General features: G+C 34.3%; 1 protein-coding gene across 2 annotated transcripts in view; it reads right to left on the bottom strand.

Moving 5' to 3' along the window:
* The window catches only part of LOC116438193 (contactin-associated protein-like 4), a 216,899-nt gene that overhangs the window by 114,292 nt on the left and 77,813 nt on the right, over positions 1-24,794 (bottom strand). For both annotated transcript variants that reach the window (XM_032096912.1, XM_032096913.1), the window contains exon 3: positions 23,974-24,167. In XM_032096912.1, coding sequence (XP_031952803.1) covers positions 23,974-24,167 — 194 coding nt within the window. The remainder of the gene's footprint in view (positions 1-23,973; positions 24,168-24,794) is intronic.

The raw sequence follows: 24,794 nt of genomic DNA, 5'->3' as shown, positions 1-24,794 counted from the left end.
ACAAGTATTGGAGTTAAATGGGATATTTATGTGATTGATGAAAACCACAAAGTTGGATGATAATTCTTGTAGGTGGTGTGTAACAACTTCTTATTTGTATTTTTTTTTCACTGACTCCAAAGTATTATTATTATCTATGTAGAAGAAAGCAAAATAGAAAAATAAATTTATCTAGATTCAAAATTACTTTTATATTTAAGATCAGAAACATCTAAATATATTAATATTCACAGCAGGAAATGCATGAAGCCTCTACAGCAGTACTAACCTGCCGTGGCTGTCAAAACTTACAAAATTAAAAAATACGTAAATTAAGGAAGATTAACCAATTTTTCAGATTCTTCCAGAGAATGTAAAGTACTTTAGTGTGCTTTCTCAGGTTTTTCTTGACTACTGTGAGAATAAGAGTGAGAGAGAGGAAAAGAAAGGGAGGAAGTCAGGCAGAGGGAGTGGGACAAGGCGAAGAAGAGGGAGAGATAATTAATTTCTTGAAATAGACAAGCTAGAGAAGTAGTTTGGAACATGAATTTGACTTTAGAATTATGAAGACTGTGTAGCCTTCTTATCAGTCTGTCTGCTTATATTTTCGAGGAGTATGTAAGAGGATTTTAGTCTTGAGCATCCAGTTGACCCGACCAAGGATTCTAAAATTTGCTAGCTACTCATCATGTGTGCATGTATATGGCAAAGGCATCTTCCACTTACTGACTGAATTTTGAGGAAAAGGAAAAGGCATAATAAGAATTTTATAATAATAAGAATTTTTTAATAATAAGAATTGTATTTTTCATCCTACCAAGGGAAAAAATTGCACCTGCAATGGGAAAAAGTGCTAACATAACATGTAATGAAAGACAAAACCAAAAAAGTAGTTTTCAATGTTGTGCTGATGGTCGTAAGAGTCACATATCTTGCTGCTCATTTATACCCTCTGAACAAGTGTCATCACTCAAGAATGTTGTGTAAGTAAGTGGGGTATTTAGGGCCTGTATGCAATCGGTACCAGTGCCCTAATGATTTGAAGAAACTCCATGCTGAAATGAGGTGTTCTTGCTTTCAAGAAGCACATTTGCTCTTTGAGATACAGACTGTCAGAGGGATTTAACAGGTAATATAAATTTGTCAAAAAAAAAACACAAATAGAAAAGAAAATGTAAAAAACAAATCAAGAACAAATACTTTGAACTATCTCTAAAAGAAAAGTTGAACATGTTTCTGCTGAAAACTATGAACAAAAAAAAAGATATTCTGAGCCATGTTCATGCGCTGCAATTTCTCATTTTTATGTTCTCTATTTTTACACCAAATTAAACTCTAGTTTTATAAGGAAAATCCAGGATATGTTTGATTATGATATGTAACACAGCAAATACACTTGTACAACAGTAAAAACCTTGGCTTACACTATGTAAAAATCCTCTGTTTGAGGACTTTCTGAGACATTCACTCAATATCTGTGAATGCTGGCTTTATACATTGTAAGTAATTTATTGTACCTAATCAAGGTATTTGGTATGTTTGCTGTCATTAAGAAGAAAGCATTCCTTCTGCAATTTTTTCTCTTACTAACAGTTCTGTGATTTTCATTTCCATGATGCGTTTTAAATGTAATGAATGATTTTCTGTAGTAATAATTTTTGTGTTTCAGTTATTATAGCATTTAGTATGTTATCAGTTGCATCAGTACCATTATAAAGGAAATGCCACAGTACATTTAAAGCACATTAACATATAGATTAAAAACAATTTAGTCTTTTCAAAATGTGTGTAATGTGCATTTATTCACAGCTACACACTTTCAGCTACCAGAAAATTTAGCAAGAATATAAAGCTAAACCGCACAACCAACCTGTGAAGTGTTTCATGAAACTTTTCATTACAAACTGTTTCTGAAAGCCATTAGGTTCCTGACCTGTGCAGAGTCATTATTTTACTAACTTTGTAAACACTTATATATAACAGTTTGGAGAAACTGGAATTACAAACTCTCTAGATGCTAGCTGTAGCTTTTCCTGTTTGCAAAGTTATATTCACGAGTAGTTCAATATTTACTTGAATTCAGGAAGTACAGGCAGATAAGATTTTTTTTCCTAAATACCTTTGTATATATAATACATAACTTAAAACTTCTATAATAAAAACTGACAGGAATAACACTTTAAATACTTTCTCTCCCAAAGCAATCATATTTTTTTTTTTGTAAATATAAAATAAAATAATGCCTTTTTAGAAACACAGAGTGAGTTGGACAAGAGGAATTGTTGGGGTCCCTCCCCTGCCATGGAGCCCTGGGAGATGGGCCCTGGGGGGGAGACACGGGGTTTCCGTGCCCCTGCTCAGATTCATTCCCCATTGGTTGGTTTGTGTTCCCTGATAATGCTAAGGACCCTGGGGTCCCGTGACTGCGGGATTCCTGAGCTGAGCCCCGGCCATGCGGCTGGAGAAATAAACATCTCTGAAACATCTACCACGGATCTGTCCATATATACTTCGTTTCCACGGGACTCCTGGTTTGAAATATGCTTGCTGCAAGGAATAATTATAATTTGGTAGGATCTATTACCTGCAAAGGCCTATATTACTTAATTTTCTTCAGGCTTTCTCTCTTGTGCACAAAAATTTCAAGGAGAAATACAAAAATAAAAACCTCTGTTGCTACAGCGTATTTTTATATGTTAGCACATGATCAAATTAAGTATTAGGCCGGTGTGGTTGAAGCACTTATTGATGCACATGTCTGACTGTGCTAGAATTTACTCATTTATTAGTCTCAGCTTGCAGACACTTAGGCAATTATGCACAATTTCCTGACTTGAGTTTTTATATTGATTTCATGTGAACAATATTATTAACACTAGGGCCCCATGAGTCAGAAAGGCAAGTCACAAGCAACAATGTCATGTCATTTCCACATTAATAATCCTAATCAAATAATCCCTAACATTTTAGCATCTCTCTTTGAAAGAGAAAAGCCTTTGTTTAATTTGTTTTGTTAATTATGAAAATAAAGGGAAACTACTCTCAGAAGAGGGTATGCAGACGAATGCATGCAAAACTACCTCAAGAAATTAAATCACACCCAAGTGAGGATCCCACAGAAACTTTACAAAAAGTGCAATGATACATCTGAATAAGATCATAAAAAACCCCCAACAGAAATAAAAAAAATTAGATTAAGAGTTCATCAGTTCCTGGAAACAGAATAATCAAAAAAACCCAGAGAACTAGACAGAAAAAACATTTAATACCTGCTTTCCTACTTTGTGAAAGAATAGATCAGCAGATGTCCAAATAAAATGCTTAATTGTATGGACTAGATACAAATAAGCATAGCTGAAGGTTTTATCACTTTGATGAAGTTCTCACTGTGTACCTATTTGTACCCTGGTGCATGTAAATATGAAGCTCTCCCCATATTTTCCAATGGTTTTGAATGGTTTCCGGAACCGTAGGGTGTTAATGGTGCTAGATCCCAGTAAACCTAAGTAAATTCCTGGTGCGAACCACATATCATAGGCTAAAATACTTTTCCTGGTGCTATAAAAATAAGTAAAAAGAAGCTGTATCAGTGTTTATGTCCCAAAGGCATCTAGCAGAATGAGGAAGAATAATAACAGAATTGGATGGCATTTACATTAGATCAATCTTACCAGGGGAAAAAAAAAGGAAAAAAAGAAAAAAGAAAAAACAAGCAAACAAACAAAATCCACAAACAAACAACAAACACAAAAACCAACCAACCAAACAAAAAAAAACCCAAACCAAAAAATAAAAACAAACAACAGGAACAAAAAAAGCCCAAACAACAACAACAAAGAAAAAGCCTTAATGGTTCCTCCAAATGATGAGCTCTCTGCTGCTCCTGATTGGTCCATCATTCTTACTGCCTTAATATTCGGTGTTAACTACTTTTGTTAATAAGCTACTCTATTCTTAGCATTGTTTTGTTTTGGGGCAGGCGCTTTTTCATTTTGTAGGGGAGTGTGTATATGTGTGTGTGTGTGTGTATGTGTACAACAAAATTAATTAACACCTTCCAGACATTTTTGGTCTCCCAATATTATTTACAAACTATTAAGTAAATATTGTATCAAGACCAACCTTCAAAGAAGGGTTGATCTAGCATACACCTTCCTCCTTATTTTCTTCTTTCACAAGTCAGAGAAAAAAATTCTTTAGTCACTTTCTTGAATTAATTTGGATTCACATCTTTTGCTTCTTTACTGTGAGGGTCACCAAGAATTGGAACAGGCTATCCAAAGAGGTTGAGGAGTCTCCTTTCCTGGAGATACTCAAAAGCCATCTGGACACAATCTTCAATAACGTTTTCTAGGGGACTCTGCTTAAGCAGTGAGATCGGACTAGATGACCTCCAGTGGACCCTTCCAACTTTACTCCTTCTGAGATTCTGGATTCAGTGATTAATGAGTTGTGAAAACACATGAAAGGTTAAAAGAAAGCTTTTTTTATTTATCAATACTTTGCTATATAGAGCTGCAATTTGCACTGCAGTATAGAAAAGAAATATATACAAGGAAAGAAATCAATTTTGATGACAGGTTAGTTTAATAGAGTGTGCTTTCCTATAGGTGATAAAGAATTTGAAAACGAGAATACAGATCTGCAATCCATCTCCTGTTCATTTTATCTGACTATTCTTTGCCTATGATGGAGGATAATACCATACTTATATTCCCATGAATAGGAAATCCATAAAAAAATTCCTTAGCATTTTTTAGAACATAGGAATAAAAAAGCCCAAAACAACCCAACAACAAAAAAAATTCACAACCAACCTAACAAACCCCCCTACAAACAAAATCCCCTAAACAAACAAAAAAGCAAAAAAATGTAAAACACATACAAACAAAATAAATTCTTATCACGTACAATGTGACTCAGTCCAGTAAGGTAAGAGGAAATATGGACATCAAGAAAAGACATTTCTTGATGAATTAATAGATCCACAGAAGAGGAATTGATGGAGGGAAGGAGTAGATTTTAATATTCTGTCAGTGGAGAATCAGAAACCATGAAAATTTTATTTCAGCCTATGTACAGGGCTTTGTAGCAATGCTTTGTCACTGGCATTCAAATTTTAACATTTTGCTGAAACTACCACGTTAGGGCAATGAAACAGTAAGCAGCTCTGGCCAAGTATGTTCCACTGTGTCTAATAATATAAGACTAGCATTGGATTTTGAGCAGACAATTGGCTTTGGAAAGACATTTTGTAAAGCAAGAAGTTCAACTGTCAAAAACATTTTTCTTTCCACTTAGAGTAAATTTTTACTTCCCAATTTAAATTATGCCTCTGACCTGTCCATTCCACTACCTTGATGATGTTCTCCGTTGAACCAGTGATTGCCATCAGATATGTTGGCTGTCTAGAGATTTGTAGCAAAGAAGGATGTGGCTTTATGTATGGTCTTGTATATGTCCGGTTGTCACCCTTTTTTACATCATGTTAACTGTAAAACTAACCCTAGGTGCAATTCTATCATGCAAGAAATAGAGATTAACAGAACCAGAATGGAATTAGTATTCTTATCATTCATATTGCATTAAAAAGGTAAGGAAAAATCCAATCTGCCTGTTGCTCATACTACAAAGGTTGCAGAACTAAAAGAAGGTATATTGAGGATCAGAGGAAAACATTTACATGCAGCAGAATGTAAAAAATCTATAAATATGCTCAAGACAATACATTCATTCAAGAAAAAAATGGAAGGCATTTGTGGTCTCAAACAAAGAAATAAAATTCTGTTAAAGTTAAGTGAAGAAAAAGTTCAAATTCACATATGGGAAGTATTTACTTAATGACACACATAAAAAGAAAACATTATTGTGGTCAAACATCCTTAAGAAACAAATAAAGAAAGTGGATTACAGGCTTGAGTCCACTAGTCTAAGGTTTCTCGGACTTCCAGAAAGGCAATCACAGTTCAAGTTTATTTCTGGACTGTGGAAAGCTTCTTGATCACTATGAGTACCAAAAAAAAAAAAAAAAAATCTATTTTCAAAAGACCATAGCAGCAAGAGGTTTCAAGAGGTCATGTACTACTTTTCTTCATGCCATCATTTGTAGTATGATTTCACTGCTATAGTCTTACATTCCAGAGCTTGAACAATTATTTAAATATCAATATCAATACCAGTATCAATATGCATTTTGCAGTTTAGGTAGAGTTCCTGAAAAGAAACAGAAATAATCCAAAGTTGTTCCTTTATTTCAGCTTAAATTAAATTAGTATAACTGATGACAAAGAAATCTTTGTGCAAAGTCTTATAGTTAAATATCAGGGATCAAAAATCTTTGATCTCCTACTGGATTTTAAGATCTAGGCATAATAAAATGTCTATATAGATTAACCCTGGAAATATAAAATTAAATTTAACAGCTCATCTTCAGCGAAGATTACAAAACAATAAACTTGGGTCCACTTTATCTCCTGTTACTCAGTCTGCTTCTCATAAAGGGTTAATAAATCTGACAGCTCAAATGGCTTCAATGTAAAATATTTTCAAAATGAGAAAAGAAAGCGTAATTTGCTTTCTTCCGAATTGCAAGTTCCTGTTCAAATCTGATACTTCTCAAAGAGATGAAAAGTAGAATGCAAATCTTTTTAAGCATACTTTTATTTACCAGACTTATAACCTCACTTCTGCATAGACGCTGATAAACACTTCTTTTTATAAACCATTTTGAGCAAGCTTTCCAATTCAACATATTTTTAAAAAATAATAGTAAAGAAATGCTCCTAACAATAAGATAGAAATTTGTTGTTGCCATGAGTGAACTGAAAGGAAATAGCTAAACAAATGTCAAGCTATGGCAGTTCTCCTAGTAATTTTTAATATGCCTTAAACATCTGTTAATAGAATTGTCTCACAGCTACATGCCATCAGTTTTATGTGGTGATCATTGGTTTTTGAGAAAAAAACCAAAAAGCCTACGTGAACTATCCATTGATTTTTTCTAAATATATTTGAGGTTTTGTCCATTTTAATTATTATTCACAAACAAACAGACTGACCCATATACAGACCTGAGAAAAAGGCACAAATCCACACAAATTTTTCAAGAAGACACAAAAGATCAGTAAAGAATTCTTCATGTGCACATTTTTCTATATAACATGGGGGTTTTTACTTTCTTTTGATAGCTAAAGATCTAAGACCAATATAGAGGGTTCATAAAAGACAGTGTTCAACACTGTTAAACATAATACATGAACATAAATCGCAGGCTCTTTTTTAGGCCGAACATTTGACAGGCAATAGAGCTGTTTTTCTTATGTCAAAACTTATCTTCTGCACATATGTCTGTCTCTTGTTCCCTCTCACTATTGAAAGACATTATTGTCCATGAGACCTTTCCTTCAAAACAAGGACTAAACTAATGAAGACTGGATAGATTTCCATATTATTACCAGCTGGCCAGAAACTATTTTTTTCCAGTAGTATGTTTCAACTAACTGTATTTCCAGTTACAACATTTGAGCATAAAATTCCTCCTAACTATTTGTCTGGCATCATAATAATGCTATTATCACAGGCCAAACCCAAATATTGTAACTTATACTGAGACCAGCTTTTAACAAGAAAATGTTGCCAATACCTTCTGTATTCTAACATTTTTATAATAGTGATTTTAAGTTTTCAAGATAGCTTACTTTTATTTCAAAAGGAAAACTATTATAAAGTGAAAGAAAAGAACCATTAATATGGAACTAAACTAGTATGGCTTTCTAGAATTAATTTTGGAAAAAACATATATTGATGTTGTTCCCAAGAAATATTATGACAGGAGGTACACTCTTACAAAGATCATTTGTTCTGGGGATACTCAGGCCCCTGAGGTGGAAGGCAGGGATGAGGAGAGGAATGATGGGCACAAAATTAAAGGGGAAATAGTCACTTGCTACACCCCTTAGTCACACCCAGGTCTACCAAGGCAGGTGGAACTCACCCACAGGTACTGAGGGAGCTGGTAGAAGTGCTTACTGAGAGACTTCCAATCATTTGTCAGCAGTTCTGGTTAATCGGAGAGGTCTCAGGTGATTTATAGTTAGCAAACGTGACCCTCATCTACAAGAAGGCCCAGTAAGAAGATCCAGGTCAGCCTTGGAGCTGGTGAAGGTCATGGAGCAGATCCTCTCGAGTGCCATCCTGTAACATGTGCAGGACAACCAGGGGATCAGATCAGAAAGCTTGCCTTTGTGAAAGGCTGGCCCTGATTGACTAACCTGATCTCCCTGTATGACAGGGTGGCCCACTTACTAGATGGGGGTGCATCTGTGGATGTTGTCTACCTAGACTTCAGTAAATAAAGCCTTTGACATAATTTCCCATAGCATTTTCCTGGAGAAATTGGCTCCTCATATCTTGGTTAGGTGTAGACTTCTCCCAGGTAAGAAGCAACAGCACAAGAAGAAAGGGCATCAAGTTGTGCCATGGGAGGTTCAGATGGGATCTTAGGAAAAATTTCTTCAGCAAAACTGTTGTCAGACTCTAGAACAGGCTGCCCAGGGAACTGGTTGAGTCATCATCCCTAGAGCTCTCTAAGGTGTGTACATGTAGTGCCTAGTGAAGTAGTACTCTTGGCAGTATCTGGTTTATAGCTAGGCTCAATGTTCTTAGAGGTGTTTTCGAACCAAAATTATAGATTCTATGACTCTATAAATGTTACAAAGAATTAGGGGGTAAAATTTTGAATTGGTTACTCAGGAACACTTACTTATTCTGTGTATGAGAACAAGGTGTTCTTGTCTGGCAGCCAGACCCCACAGGTAGTTGTACTGTTTTCCAAGTTTACTGTTTCCCTAATGTAAAAACATTATTTGCACAGGCATAATGGCTCAATACAGGGTTCTCAAACTACTACTTATGTTAAGGTTTAATAATATCATGGCCAGTGACAGAATAGAGACAAGAGATGTATAGAGATCTCTAGTTTTAGACAGAAGCAATTTTTTTTTCAGTTAACATTCTCAGTTTTTGTCATGTTAGCAAAAGAGATTATTTATTATCAACTATGTTAAATTATAGGAATTGCCTAAATTACTTCACAGGTATCTTCAGGAATGGTGACATTTTCTGGGAAATGTTATTCTGCCCCAGATTCAAGATTTCCACCCTTAGGCATTCCGCTAAGTCTAATTTAAGGGTCCTGTAAAAGGAGAAACAAAGAGACACATGGGTACATGAAGACAGTGTTTCAGACCCTGGTAAGATTACATATGTATTTTCACTTCACTAAGTTGCTAATTTTAGTTCTTTACTGCTCTACTATTGATAAAAAATAAGACAATTGGGACAATTGAGTTTATGATGGCAATTTTTTCAGTCTGAGAAACACTAAGGATAAAACTGCTGTCCTGAATCTGAAATTCTTTCAACTCTCACCACCAACTCTGTGTGCCAGAATGTGATGAAGATTGATGGACAGCCAGGAAGAAAAACCAGAATGCTTGCAATTTTCAGCAATGCAAAGAAGAGAGGGGAAATTTCTGCTGTCGAGATCACCACAAATCCCTCCTTCTACAACTCTTACTGCCCTGAGTAGAACATTGCACCTGCTCAAATTCAAAAGAAAGCTTTTATAACTCCATAAGCTAAAATAGAGAAGGAAACTGTGCAGAAAGAAAAATCTCTGACATCTAACAGGAAAAAAGGGTCCCCCAAAAAACAACAACAAAATTGACCACTTATTTTGCTCGTTCTCCAGTATACAAAAATAGCAACTTTCCATAAGAGAGTCTAAGTAGTGAAGACATCATAAGACCAATCTAATCACTTATTTGAATATTAAATCAAGCCACACAGTTTTATAGATTAATTTAAACTCCAGATATGCAACTCATCATCTCTTATCTGTGACTTACTTCAGTCTGGTTTTATAAAAAGCAAAACAAAATTAAGATATGAAGAAGAGATTAAATGGGTGAATTTTCAAGTGGAAGATTCCAAATTTTCTCACAGTCAACTTTCATGGTTATGATAACCCTCTGAAACCTAGACTTAGCCTTAAAAAAGAAAAACCTGAAGAAGTCATGTGTGTCCAGTGCTAATTAAATACACTCTAGGAAATATACATCAAAAACAGGGTTTAAAATCCTGCAAGAAGAGTCTGCCCAACTTGTTGATTTTTCTGGGTGAAAAAGTATGAAAAATATCCACTTTAAATCTCAGTCTTTCCCCTGCATTAAGTAAAGCCTGTCTTTGGGTCTCTCATTTTAAAATTCAAATGATTCGGGGTATTACAGGGTCATAACTTTGCAGCAAGCACATTCTCGTAAACTCATCACATAAACTCACCACTTTAATTCCCTATACATTATCAATTCATTAAATCTTGACAAAAAATTGCACTGGACAATTTTCCTTATGACGTTTGTGTGATGACTGGTAGTGGTTAAGACATCTGTGTCTTAATAATATTCTTCTGCTGTCTTAATAATATCCTTCTGTAGCTTTAGACATGATTCTGCATGTTTCTGGGGATTCATTCACTGAAGGGGAAAAAAAAGATAACTCTTTTGTTTTCACGAATAAAGAGTTTGAAATACAGTAAGTTTTCACTGTCCCTCACTTCTCAAAATAAACTACTGTGTATTTTCCTAGGGACCAGAGGTGAAGTCTGACCTTTCTACTTTTCTTTTTAACTCCACCACATACAACAATACAGTAGCAAAAAACACTAAGACCAAACAGGTATTAAAACATAATCAGCAACAACTGAGGATATGTTCAATGCTAAAACTCTCTTGGACATATCTGAAAAATTTTGCATTCCACTGATTAAAATTTTCAAGGTCATTTGTCATTGCCGATTTGAATTGTGAGAGACTGAAGTGCATGACAGTTAATGGCTCTTAACAAGAATAAATTCCCAAATATTTCTGTCTGGAGGTGAATAATGCATTCTAAGTTTTGAAAGATGGAGTTGTTTGAAAGGGTAATATAGTGTATGTTTGACTATGATGAACAGATTCATAAAAGTAACTGATACAGCTGTTAAAACTTGCCATGCCAAGGCTAATATAGATATATGTATCTCTTTGTGGCAAAACAAACAGTTAAATCAGCAAAACCATGCATAAAAGCTCAAAACACTTTTCCACTCTTTTTCTCTTTTCCAATCACTAAAAAAATGGAAAATAATTCATACTGCTTGCAGTCAGTGAACTTGTGCTAATGTACCTCACTTTCACCTGTAGTTATGTCAGTGACCTTAGGTGCCTAGGTAATCTGCATTGCATACTGTTGAAAAAAATATTTTTTTTTTATTTTTCAGTAGAATATTTTCTCATAAAGAGTTGTTTTATTCTCCTCAGATGATTGGCTAGAATTGCATAGTGCTTCATAAATATGTGAAAGAATAACAAAGTAACTGTTTTGAATATTTCATAATATGGAGCAAAAGCTTTTTCTCTCCATAAACTAACTGCCTCTTTTTCCAACTGATGCCTTTAAGGTAGAGCCTTTGCTTAGAATATGTTTGTCTGAATGTTTTTTATGAATGTTGGCAGTTTTTTATGATTTCTCAGTAATTGGAAACACCTGACCATTCACAAAGCTACGGTTTTCTAATAGGACAAGGTTAGCTAAACTAGATAGACTCTTTGTTTTGCTTCAGAGGGCAAGGATTCACTTACCAAAGGGGAAGAGGAAGCAGGAAGAGACTGTTTTGTTTGTATTAGATCTTTTTATTTTGTTTTTGCAGACTGCATCCTGCTATGGAACTGATGTGAATTAAGCTCAGAATTAAGCTTCTCATCCACAGTTTTCTTTGAAAGTGATTGAGACATTAGGCCACCCACACACCAGCCTAGACTCAGACTAAGAATATTGCATAGTACCTTTTGTGAGATCAAATCGTAATGCAGTGAAGCAGTGGTCCTGTAAGTACAACGGCTGAAATGATCATATAATCACAGAGACATAGAATGGTGTTGGGTTGGAAGAGACCTTCAAGATCATCTAGTTCTTGACATGGGCAGGGTTGCCACTCACTAGATCAGGTTACTCAGGGCCCCATCCAGCCTGCCCTTGAACACGTCCAGGGATAAGGCACCCACAACCTCTCTGAGCAACTAAGAGAGCTATAGATAACAAAAGCCCTGAAGTCTTTGAAAAATAATAATAATCCACTAATACCACACAGTCCTTCAAAGAATTTGCAAAAATAAATTAAAAACTAATCTATGAAATCACTAAATATAAAGAAGTTACCAAACAGATATACAACTACTCTACCTCTCCTACAAGAAAAAATGTCCTCATTGCTTTCTCCAGACCTATGCTTTTTCCAAGGCAAGCCAACTTCTATTACTGTATTTTCTGTTCTTTATTCATCTTAGTAATCTTAAGAAAAGGGGGTGTGTTGGGAAACAGAAATTCCCAAAATACGTAACAAGCCTAACACAGTAAGCATAATGCAGAAAACATGTGTCTAAAAAAGGTTGGTATCAGTATGTTTCCGTAACTGAATGGAAGGGTCAGCAAGAATAAGAACACTGGGTTTTTAACATAGTGAGTATAGATCTACATTTCAATGAATGATCTGATATGGCCAAAGTTTATCACCTCAAACAGAACAATACGGATAAATCAATTTGGCTTTCTTAAGAGGTCAGAAGTGATAAGAAGAAAAATACAAAATAACAACATTTCAAAAAAACTGCTTAACTTGGATAATTTTAGTCAACATCATTAATTTCTTCTCAGCATGCTTTGCATACTTCATCTATTAAAAATCCAAACAAACCTACTAACTCCATTGAATTAGAAACTGAGTTACTCTTCTTCCATTTACATTATTTTACCTGTTTAATATTTCTAGATGCTGCATTTGCCATGTGATTAAATTGCCTGGAAATCAATTAATAATAAATTCTAAAGGATGGTGCATATACATCATCAGTTTTCTGATGACATTGGTATGCCACTGAAAAGGTCTTTAACATCCTTCTCACTGTATCAGCCAAAATACTATTAACACTTCTCATGTTTATGTAAATAATATAAAAGCTTAGGGAAAAGACTTTATGATTAACATTCCCTTAAAATAAAATAAAATAAAATCTGAATGGTAGCATTAATGTGCACTACATACTCTGAAATTTAACAAGCAAGGATCCATTACAGCATTTTAATCTTTAAAGATTTACCTCAGTAATGTAAGTACAAGTAAAGTCCTTTTTGTTAACACCAAGATTTTAATAAAGAAACTAAACAGATTTTTTTTTCTCATCATAATTTAGCTTAGAGCATCTTTCACTTAATATATTGTATGTAGTCAACACCAACAAAAAGTATCAATGTCCAAATTGAAGACATCAGACAATCAGTATGTTGTGTACTACAGTGGAAAACAGTGAGGGAACAGACCATATATTGACAACTGAAACAGCATGTTTTCTGTCCACAGAGAGATCTTCCAGGAATTCGATAATGATATTATCAGAAAAATCAGGCAGGGAACAAGAGGAAAAAGAATAAATTATTTTTGTATCACCCACAAAAGTGCAGTCTAGCTTCTCCAGTCCCACTAATGCTTATCCTTCCTCTTTCAGTTTTATTTCTTAATTCACCTCCCTCTATCCTAGATACAATCAAGTAAAATATCTTCTTTAAAATAGAGTTAAACATTTTCCCATTAGGTATTGTGCATAGTTACATATTACTTTTTACAGTGTTGCATTCATATCACAGTTGCAAGTAGTTAAAGATACTGAATAACAATATATTTGCAAAATATTTGATTATACTGCCAACTAGACAGGAAGTGATGCATTCAACCTTAGCCCACGAACCATGAACAGAAAACAGATCTTGTCATTAACAGTCATGTACCTCTCACAGTAGAACACAGTTCCTTACTCAAGAAATATTTCATATTTCAATTTACACTGCATCATGTAACTATTATGATTCTTTAATAAAACACAGGAAACTGAGGAAAGGGAATATGGTAATGAACTTATCAGCTGGTTATTTTTAATGTAATCCATTTGAAATTTTAAATAATGGTGGTTCATAGAAGAGCAACCTGTCAATAAGGCTTAAAAAGATGTATTTCTAGGAGTGTATAAATCTGTAACAAAGGTAAATTAATAGCTCACAAATACGAAGAAAAGTTCCATGCTGACTCCAGTTTCTATCTATGACTAGACACTAACACCACTTAGTTCTTAATATTCCATAAAGAACATAGAAGCCTTTAACTAAGGGCTTAGCGCATCTACAACTACCTGATACAGATTCATGATATTATGCAGTGAGGTTACTATAATTTGTCCTAAAATGTTCTGTCAGTTACCCTAATAAATAACAATGAATGTTGGGATTATAGGAAAAATCTGCACAGCCAGCTAGTTAAAAAATATGATTATTGCAAATGCCGTGGAATCCCATAGGAAATTCTCTGATGTCTTCTACAACATAGAATGTCATAGTAAGACTGACAAATATATACAGAATCCATGACCTGTCTACTAACCCAAATAAAACTTTATCTAACAGGTAAAAATAAAACTCAGATGTTTTCACTGAAAATTATGGAAGTTACTGAAGTGTACCCAAAAAAGTCTCTCTGCTCAATTCCTGTTTAAAGATGTGAGCTTTACACAAGGAAATCTGCTGAAAAATGTGCAGATAAATAACAGATATAGGAAATAAAAACTTCTGATAAACTTTTGTTTAAAATAAGTTAAATGCTGTAAGTTAGAATGTTTCATGAAACTGTTCTGATACTTTGACTGAGTTCTGAAGATCAAAAACCCATGAAATTCCAGCTAGCATCTTCACAGATAACTACACAGAAAAATAGAGGAAAGGGCTCCTTGAGGCACATTCAGGTAGTTCTTGTCAGTAATATTTTAATTAGGGCTACTTGACCTTGAAAAAATAAGGCAATTTAAGAAGTGGGAAAGAATAAGGTATTAACTGAATTTTCAAAGTATAGAACTGATCACACAGTAGATATGAATAGTGTTGCTATAGGTGCCGAATCACCTATTTAAAACACACTGAAATATTCCTTACACAGTTTAAATCTAGCAAGTTTTGTACAAGAGATGAAATATGCTATAAGGTTCATTCAAACCTACTTACCAATGACCTTTAAAACAAGTGGTAGCAAATGTCACTGTCTGGCAACAGAAAATGTAGATTTAAATGGATTAAACACCAGTCTACTAGAGGATAAAACCTAGTTCCATGTTCAGCATATAAATGCAAGATGCTAAAGATTTAAGTACATGTCCAGTAGAGAAGTAACATTCCTTTCCATTTATGAAAAGGCCCTAAAATATAGAAACAAGAAAGTACACAGTATTGATATACAGGTTACTAATCTTGTTTGTCCTTACATGATTCAAGTTTCCAATAATGAATCAAAAATATAAAAAGTACAAGCTTGTAAAGCTTTAGCAAATTCTATGCCATTACCAAGGCTACGTAGATATGATGATCACATGGAATCTTAGACAACTAAAAAAATACACACAGTGGAGTTTTTTACCAAGCTACCGGTCAGATCAGTATCAGTTGAAGGTGATGTTGACAAAATAAGACATTTACACTAAGAGGTATATGAACATTTTACTTCAAAAATCAACAGAAATTGTGTTCATTGTCCCAAAAAAGGTCTTTTTGTGTAACTGTCTGTCTTAAACATAGGCATTTCATTTTCAGAGGGTGCAGGAATGTGACAAGGAAGGTTAAGGTCTATTTGGAATTAAATCTGGCAAGGCATGTCAAGGACATTGGTAGTAAAAGGGAGACTAGGGAAAATGTGGGTCTGATGCAGAATGAGGTAGGTGTCCTGGTGACAAAGGACACAGAGAAGGAGCAGATACTCTTCAGTTTAGTCTGTGCTGCTAAGGGCAGGCCTCGGGGATCCCAGACCTCTGGAAGCAAGTGCACTAAAACAGGTTGCCCAGAGAGGCTGTGGTTCCTTCTCTAAGGAGACATTCAAAATCCACCTATTCTGGGCAACCTGTTCTAGCTGCGTCTGCTTTAGCAGGGGGGTTGGAAGAGATGATCTCCAGAGGTCCTGTCTAACCCCAACCATTCTGTGATTCACCCTATATTTAAGCTATATTTGTGCATTAAGAAAAATACCTTGGGAATAGGTTTCAACTTTTTTCCCAAAAAGTCTCTGTATTCTAACAGTGTTCAGAAGATAATTCTCCCCCATTATTTACAACCTTAACTACATAAACAAATTACAACACAGAGGTTATGTAGGTTTCCAGGGAATGCTTAGGCATGAGTCCACAATGCAAGTGTGATGTTGCACACTAAACAGCTCATGTTGGATCATACAGCAGGGTGGCAATTTCTTATTCCACATTAGGTCACACAGCGCAAGACATAAAAGGGACTTCTGCTGTGTTCGTGCAACAGAACAGCTACAAAAGAATAATGGCAGATCTACAGTAGCCTGAAAACTATCATTCAATTATGGAAGAGAAGTAGATTACTAGCCATGGCATCTGTTTTATAGAAATGCAGATACAGAGAAAGAGCAGTAACAGATGAAGTTTGGCTTGAAAACAATAAAATACTACGGACAAAACTCAGATTCCTAAAAGCTGAACTAGGAATTTGGGCATCTAAGTGTGTGTTGGAGCTCCCAAGTTCAAGAAACACTTAGATCTCCAAATTCCTATTTCTACTTTTAGGACTCTGTAATTTCAATGTTTAAAAAGTTTTCTGAAGGAAATTTAAGTGTCTAAAAGGGAAATGGGAAAATGATACAAATATGACTGCGTTGTAAACATAATATACTATTAAGTCATAAACTATTAAAATGGCATGACCATCACAATACTAGGGCTAAGATATTATATACTCAAAATAATTTGAGGTTTTCTCTGAAGTTCAATGACCAAAGTTTTTATAAAAAATCAGTTCTTTCACTTTGGTTAAATTTAAACCTCAGGAATTATACTAGGCATAAAAAAAATCCATGTATGACAGAGAGATTCTTCCAAATTAGGTCTGAATTCCATTTCTGAAAGTATTTTTGCTATATTTAAAGAGAGTGGCTGGAATAAACAAGAGAGAAGTTGAATGTGTGGCGTGCTACTACTTACTTGCCCAGTAAGCTTTGAGCACACTGAACACACTCCATTCTGACTATGAAGGTGAAATGCTTTCTTCAAAGACAGCTTAATTTCTTCAAGCTCACAATCTGCCTGTTGCAGAAAATAGGGACAGTATTTTCCCAGCCATAGCACAATTTTCCTCATCCATCATAAGTAATTTTCAGGCAGGCATACGTGTTCAAGCACAAGCTTCTCATATTAGAATGAGAATGATAGGGATCAGTGCAATATCACTCTAGAGCAGCCAGCACCTGAGAGGAGAGATGAAGAATTAATTTTTTTCTTTTTTTGTAGTTCTAATACTTTCTGTGGCATTTTCCATATGCATATGAATATTATATTGTTATTGTTTAAAAGATAACCAATAAGTAAATACAATACAAAATAATTCATCATCTATCACAGTGAATTATTTTCACCGAAAAATGGTGCGCTAGCATCAATATATTTAGAGTACAGATAATCATAGGTCTAAAAAAATAATTACCTTAATGAAAAAGCACTATTTTTAACTTAAAACAACTCAAGATAATAGCACTGTGATTTACAGGATTTCTGCTTCTTAGAAGTGCAAAGTCATTTATAGCACAAACTCACTAACTAAACATGCAGAAAAGGCAGAAGCAAAGAACTGGCTGCTTGTTGTTTCTCTTGCTTCTCTTGTTTCTCTTGCAAATACAGGAAGTTGCTGCTGCTTTTCTATTGCTTACAATGCATCTGGCAACTTCCAAAAAACAATTCTGATCAAGTTCAGTCCCAGAAACCAAGTCTAGTACATAGGTAATAGTTTACATAGCAGAAATCTTTAAAAAAACAAAGTATCATCCCAACATATTTATATTTCTTTCCCAAAGCTGATGTTAATTTAATGACTGCAACATTAACACATACATTTAAAATAACCTGTGAATATCTAAATCTGGAGAATATTTACTTCTGCATGCTTCTGGATTTGTGTATTTTCAAAGCATCTTGCTGTCCTTGTTTAAATACACACTTTTTAAATGTGCGTGTGGAATTTTTTTTCACATATTGTCTGCCATAATATATATAGTGACAATATATATTTCACCCATTATGGCATTAACAATGCCTTTAATGTTTACCCACAAGAATTATATAGATTTTATTTAAAGCACTGCATTTTTTGCTGATGTTTCAACCTTTTTTTCTTCCTTTTAACTTATCTTAAACATTCTGGGACAGGTTAACCTTGATGCATGCATTCATCTCTTAAACTAACACAAGTTACTTTAATACAGAACATTAATCATTGTGACTGCAAAATTAGCCCTATTAGATTGCCATTGAAGTGTCTAAAAATAGCACTGTGGTCAGAGTGCTTTTAAAACAGAAGTAGATAGAGAAATGCAAAAGCTCAGAAGGTAAGTTGAGAAATTTTTAATGTTTTAAATAAATATTAAAATGTCCTCATCATAAGTGGAAGTTTATGCATGCAACCAGTTTCACAAAGGCATTCGCACAGTAGTCTCCCGTCTGTATTATTCCACCCAAGATTCCTTGTATCTCTGACTTTCTTCATACTTATTTTTTATATTTCCCTTCAAGCTCCTTTTACCCCAAGTTAAGAATATTTTCCTCCTTTGTTTTTTCCTGCCTCTTCTTGCATTCCCCGGCATCTCTCCCCAGTCAACAGACACCATCAAGGGCCCCCTTAGTCAGTTCAGGGACAACACCAAGCTGGGCAGACATGTTGATCTGCTGGAGGGTAGAGAGCTCTACAGAGGGATACAGAAAGGCTGGATTCATGGGCTGGGGCCAGTTGGATGAAGAGACCTTAAAGATTATCTCCTAGTCCTTACACACCTGCCATGGGCAGGGATACCTTCCATGAGAAGTTGTTTCTGCCACACTGTTTCTCTTTAAGGGAGGTGGCTTCTCACACTCTCCTGTACTTCAGCATATGCCCTTTCCATGGTGTGTAGTCCTTCAGCTACACAGTAGTCCAGCACGGGTCCCCCATGCGGGTCATTACTATATGCCCTACTTTAACTCATAGATAAATGAGGTTCTCTCTTTCCTCTGAGTAACAGAAAAAGTGTCAGGCATTCTGAAGTCACAATATTTCGAAACTGTACCTATGGAAAATGTAGTGATAGAGTACCCACAGAAATTATCTTTGCCTTGGCTTGCAGAAGGAATCAACAGAAAAACCTTTTGGGTTCAAAAAGTAATTAGCGGAAGTCCAAAAAAGTAACATATTTGTACAGTCTTTTGCTTTTAAAGTGAAGCAAATTATGATCAAGAATGATGACTCTGCTCTCTAAGGACGAGGATCATAGCAAATATGAATCACTGAGTCTAAGAAAGAGTCACCAGCTTTATCAAAACAGCGTACTCTTGAAACATATAATGTGATTATCATAGAACATTTGTGATTCAGTATTTCTTAACCTGTAAATTTGCATAATTTTGAGTTATTTTACACCATGTAAATAAGATATACATCTTCAGTAAAATATAAAACCCCAATTCCTTTAGAAATGAAGCTGCAAATATGTGTAGCAATGCATACACAATTAATTCTTCACCATTCATGAAATTATGCTACATACTGTTAGAATAGTAACTGTTACAGTGAAAATACTTCTATGCGAACTCATAGAGTAGAGGATATTATGATAAAACAAACCTCCAGTTTTAACTTCAGCTAAGTTAAATAAAATGACCAATAGACCTCAGAACTCACATATATGTACAAAAATAAACAGAAATAAACAAATTTGTCTTCTGAAAGAGAATTTACTAAAATGGCCATAATTTCCCCAAATTTTAGCTAAGTTTTTCTATTAGTTTTAATTTCTCTCTTTGGAAATAATTTTTAAAAGGAAGATTCAAAACAAATGAAAGTGAAAACTCGACTGAAGATGTGGAATGGACAAATCATTATTCTTGCAGGAAAAAAAAAATCCACAAAACTGAATGTTGAATATATGTGTATTTCCATAAGTGTGTTAGAGAAGAAGTAGTCAACATTAAATCAAAGAGAAATTGCATTTCTTTTGTTCTTCAAAACTCCTGCTAGTGAATAACATTCAGATGCATTTCTCCATAAGTTAGATCACTCATGTTTTTACTGAAATTATCAGCCATGGGAAATTTGTTATTTAAACTGTGAATTGCTATCCTTCTTCCCTCTCTTAACTCCTACCTTTTAATCTCTTTACCTTATTACTCTCCTTTTAAAAGAGCAATTAGCAATGTTAAGGAGAGAGTACATAGCACAAAAACTTTTGTCATACAAAACCATGAATTTAGTTAAACCCAGAAACTACACTAGTGAACAGGATCAGTAAACATGGCCCCAAATAGATAAGTATAATTACAATAGGAGATTCTTCACAAATAAAATACAGGTGATGATATCTAGAATTATGAGGAAAAATACAAATACAAATTAGAAAGAAGAATGAATAGCAGTACCTCTATTAAAGGTAGTATTCAAAGACATAAAGTTTCCTAGCACTTCTTGACCAAAATGTAACATACATTTTTATGATGTTTTACTGTAAACCTCCTGAAGCCTGAAAGAAGAAAACTGAAAAGAATCATCATTTCCAGACAAAAACAGCTGATACCTTAATAAACAAAGAGATCTGAGGCCTCTGCTCATTTTAAAGTTAAAAAAGAACCATGCAAAAGATTGGGCTTGGGAGTTTGAACTTTACTGCATCAGAAACTACATTCTAAGGAATAGGAACACAATAAAAAGATTGAAGAATGTAAAATGACACAACATGTCTTATTCAAACACTTTTATATTTATGGTAAAATTAGAGAAAATATAAAATTGTGTTGAATTAATTTCTTTCCAAGATTAAACTAACCATTATCAAAGGGAATTATTTCTGTGCAAAAACATGTGTTTTACCACTAATAACAGCTACTTCACTTGAGAATTATATCTCGACCAGAACCGTATCAATTCCTAAAAGAGATGTAAGTATTAATCCTAATAACTTCTGACTGAAAAAAATCTTACAATACGTATCAAGAACAGGCCAGAAAATACTTACAGTTAACGTTAAAAAGACAGTAACAGTAATATCTCCTAGGACAAAAATCAAAATGTATTGTTGAAAGAAGAAAAACTCTATCTTAGAACCTATACCTAACAATACTTAACAATACTTTATCTACAGTGACAGGAGTCCAAAAAATTAAATATAATGGAGTTAGTCTTTCAAAACCACCTTACTTTAATAAATTAACAGATCTTACACAATAAATAAAATCTACATAAAATAGAAACTTCCTAGAGTTATGGGACAGCAAGTAAGGCATACATTTAGGTCATCAGTACAACGAGAAGACTAGGACACTGAGACCAAAATATATTGCATGAGTACAGACTACAGTCACCATGATTCCTTCTAAACTAATTCCCAATACACAGAAAAATGAAAAAAAAAATTAATATTTAGCATCAGGGAAGGGAGAGAGGCTAATCTCACTTAACTTCAGAATTTTTACACGCAAATTCAGCACCAACAGGTGATGAAGTGTTTTATAGGTGGGGGAAGGTGAAATAGTCGTACATGGTTCACTTCAACCTAAGAAAGAAACCTAGGGTCAGAGGAACCAGCCTTAGAAAAAAATACCCTCTCCACAGACTTTTAAGAGAGTTGTGATAACTAGATCATTTGCAGATGTCTAGATAGTACACTTTCATCTCAGTTGCTACAAAAATTTTACAGTGCGCAAAAAAGCTGTCATAGCTGCACAGTGACAGGGGTTTCAGAACCTTAAGATAAGCCATAAAGAAACAAAGACAATTCAAAAGTAACTTCTGAAAAGAAAAACAGTAGGAAGTGGTAAATTTGCAGACAGGAGAAGTATCTTACTTCAGTCCACAAAGAGTGGTTACGAAGTAAAAATCCTTACATCTAGTAAAGATTTCAACACAAGGGCCTCAGAACTGGACATCTTCCATCATTCTAATGCAGAGTAGTACTAAAAAAACCCCAAAAAGTACTTCTGGTAAATAGTCTTTTAACAGGCCATTTACTCAGTTAAAAACAGGATAGAAATAACACAGTAACACAGTAGATATTATTAAATGTTGGATGTCCTTGCCTTAATGAACTTGAGAACTTCATTTAAGAAGACAGCATAAAGAGATAACAGTCAGAGAAAATCTATAAAATAAATAGGGATTTAAGAGTTTCACTCCAAGACTACATCTGTATATTAGTTTAGAAAAGAGGAAATATATTCCCCTAGAAGCAGAACTCCTAAATAAAGATACATAAAAAAGATCAATAGACTGTCCCCGAATTTGATGGTTTGTATCCTTGAATTATGCATTACTGCCTGCGAGCCATACCTTCAATCTGCATTGCAGTCATTAAAATAATCACTTTTTATTAAGTTTGAGATGATGGAATTGAAGCTCCACTTTTTCCCTCCTAAAGATCTAAAAACCCCCTTATCCAATGTCTGCATCAGCATTTAACTATTTCTCAAAACTTCCGTTTGATATTTTACTGGTGGCAATATTCAAGAAATAACGATCTGCATCATTGTTTGCAATGCCAATATCGAATTTCAGAAGAGTCGTCATTAAAGAGATCAAGCTGCCCTACCTCTCAGGTATCTTTTTATCAGTCTGTCTTAAGATGAGCAAAGACAACATTGTAGCGGCTTATGCTCATTTAACATTTGGAAAGTTGACTGATTTTCTTACTCCCCACAGCCATATAGATTAGAAACTCATTTATTTCTCTTTGTTATGAAAACACAGTCTGAAGCGGAAGTATGTAGCAAATTCAAAAAGCAGGATAATTATGCAACAAGTAAAACACTGCATAATCTCATTATACCATAGATGGGTTTTGACAGTAAGAACGACAAGAACATTTTGAATTAAAAGTCAACAAAATCAAAACGCATAAAATGAAATACATTTTAACATAATGTTTAACTGCAGCAAGAAATAAATGAAGTCTAAGGCTTAGAAAAATTTAGAAATTAATCAGCTCTGTTCAAAAAGAACAGAATTCACTTGACAGAATACAATAATATAATATTCTTCCACTAGTCCAAGCTGCTAAATACTGGGGATCAAGGAAAGATGCAACCCTTTTCTAAAACCATTTAATCCACTTTTTCATGTAGACTTTGGACATCATCTCTCTGGTATTGTATCCTTTGCTCTCATTAAAATACATGCAAAAAGAAGGTGATGATCTTATTAATGGCTTATTAATTATCATTACCAGTTACAAAGCTAGTCAGAGATAAACGGGTTAGAGCATCAGAAACTAGATTCTGAATTTGACGACCAAAACTTAAATATTGCTTAGTTTGGTCTTTTTTTTTAAATAGATTGGGATTTGCTGGGTTCAGATTTTAATTTCTTTGGTTGTTTCATTTTATTCTTACATTCTAGTTTAAACGTTCTAGAAAAAATAAACAAAGTGCTTTGTTTTGTTTTGTTTTGTTTTCCTTTGTTTCAACTTGCTTTGCTTCTTTTTGTTTTGTTTTTTTACTGCAACTAAAAGCCAAGTTTCACGCACTGGGATCAATACTTTTGGGAAAACAAGTTTGCCATACATAGCAAGACAAAAGACGTTTTGTAATACATTTTTAATCTTCAGAATAATTCCTTGTGTCTTAATGGAGTACTGTTAAGACCAGATTTTTGATATTTGTTTGCTTTTTACTGTCTTTCATCTTTTCAAGAGCTAAACTGCTTTGTATAGTTAATTATCTAAACACTTTTAGTGTAGTTGTTTATATTCTACAGCTTTGCTCAGATTTGCAACAATGTGTAGTAAGTCGCCTTTAAGTCTTCTGCAGAAACTTAATTCTCAACTTTGAAAGAACATACCCAAATGCTTTCTTCTTGACGATACTGCTTCCAGTTTCGACCACTGTCACTGAACATCAGAATGTAGCTTGTTACCCAGTCTGAGCTCCCATAACCACCTTGAGTAGCAACAGCAGTAATCTCAGTTCTTTCACCAAGATCAATCTGAAGCCATTGATATTTATTGGACACAAGTGGAGACCAGCCACCAGCACCTTAAAAAGAATGAAAAAGAGTGAAATGTATTTCTAAAAATAAGCAAGTTAACACAAAACTTGTATATGCAAAAATAAATTAGTTTATTTGAGCAGCATTATCTAGTGAAAAATATTCTTCTCCAAGGCAGGGGTTTCAAACTAGATGATCATTACAAGTCCTTTCCAACACAAACCATTCTATGATTCTCTGATACTAATTCAAGATATAGTTGCATCAAAACTCTTATGGTGTTATTTAGCAAGTATTCTGAAAATTTACACAGATTACTAGATATTTGCAACCAAATATAACTATTAAAAATGATTATCAATTGACTCACACCCTTTTCTCTCTCTCTACAATAAATTTTATAGAGTAATTTTTATCAATTAGACTGTTCAAGTAAAAAATCTGAATTTTGACTTTTTGTTATATACATCTCAATTTCATTTTATGTAAACTAGAAAATCTCCAGATGTCCTGTCTAACCTCGATGATTCCCCTGATTCTGTTCTGCGAGGCCTGGATATATAAATTTGCATATGAAGCAATAAAGCACAGTTAGATGACAAAGTTGCATGTGCCTCTTAAAATGACCAAGAAATTTGTCAGCAAAATGGTAAGACAGTATGAGGTATATACAT

The sequence above is a fragment of the Corvus moneduloides genome, chromosome Z (assembly GCF_009650955.1).
Source record: "Corvus moneduloides isolate bCorMon1 chromosome Z, bCorMon1.pri, whole genome shotgun sequence".
Taxonomy (NCBI): domain Eukaryota; kingdom Metazoa; phylum Chordata; class Aves; order Passeriformes; family Corvidae; genus Corvus; species Corvus moneduloides.
Note: the sequence above shows the minus strand (reverse complement) of the source record. Positions and strands in the feature narration are given on the sequence as shown.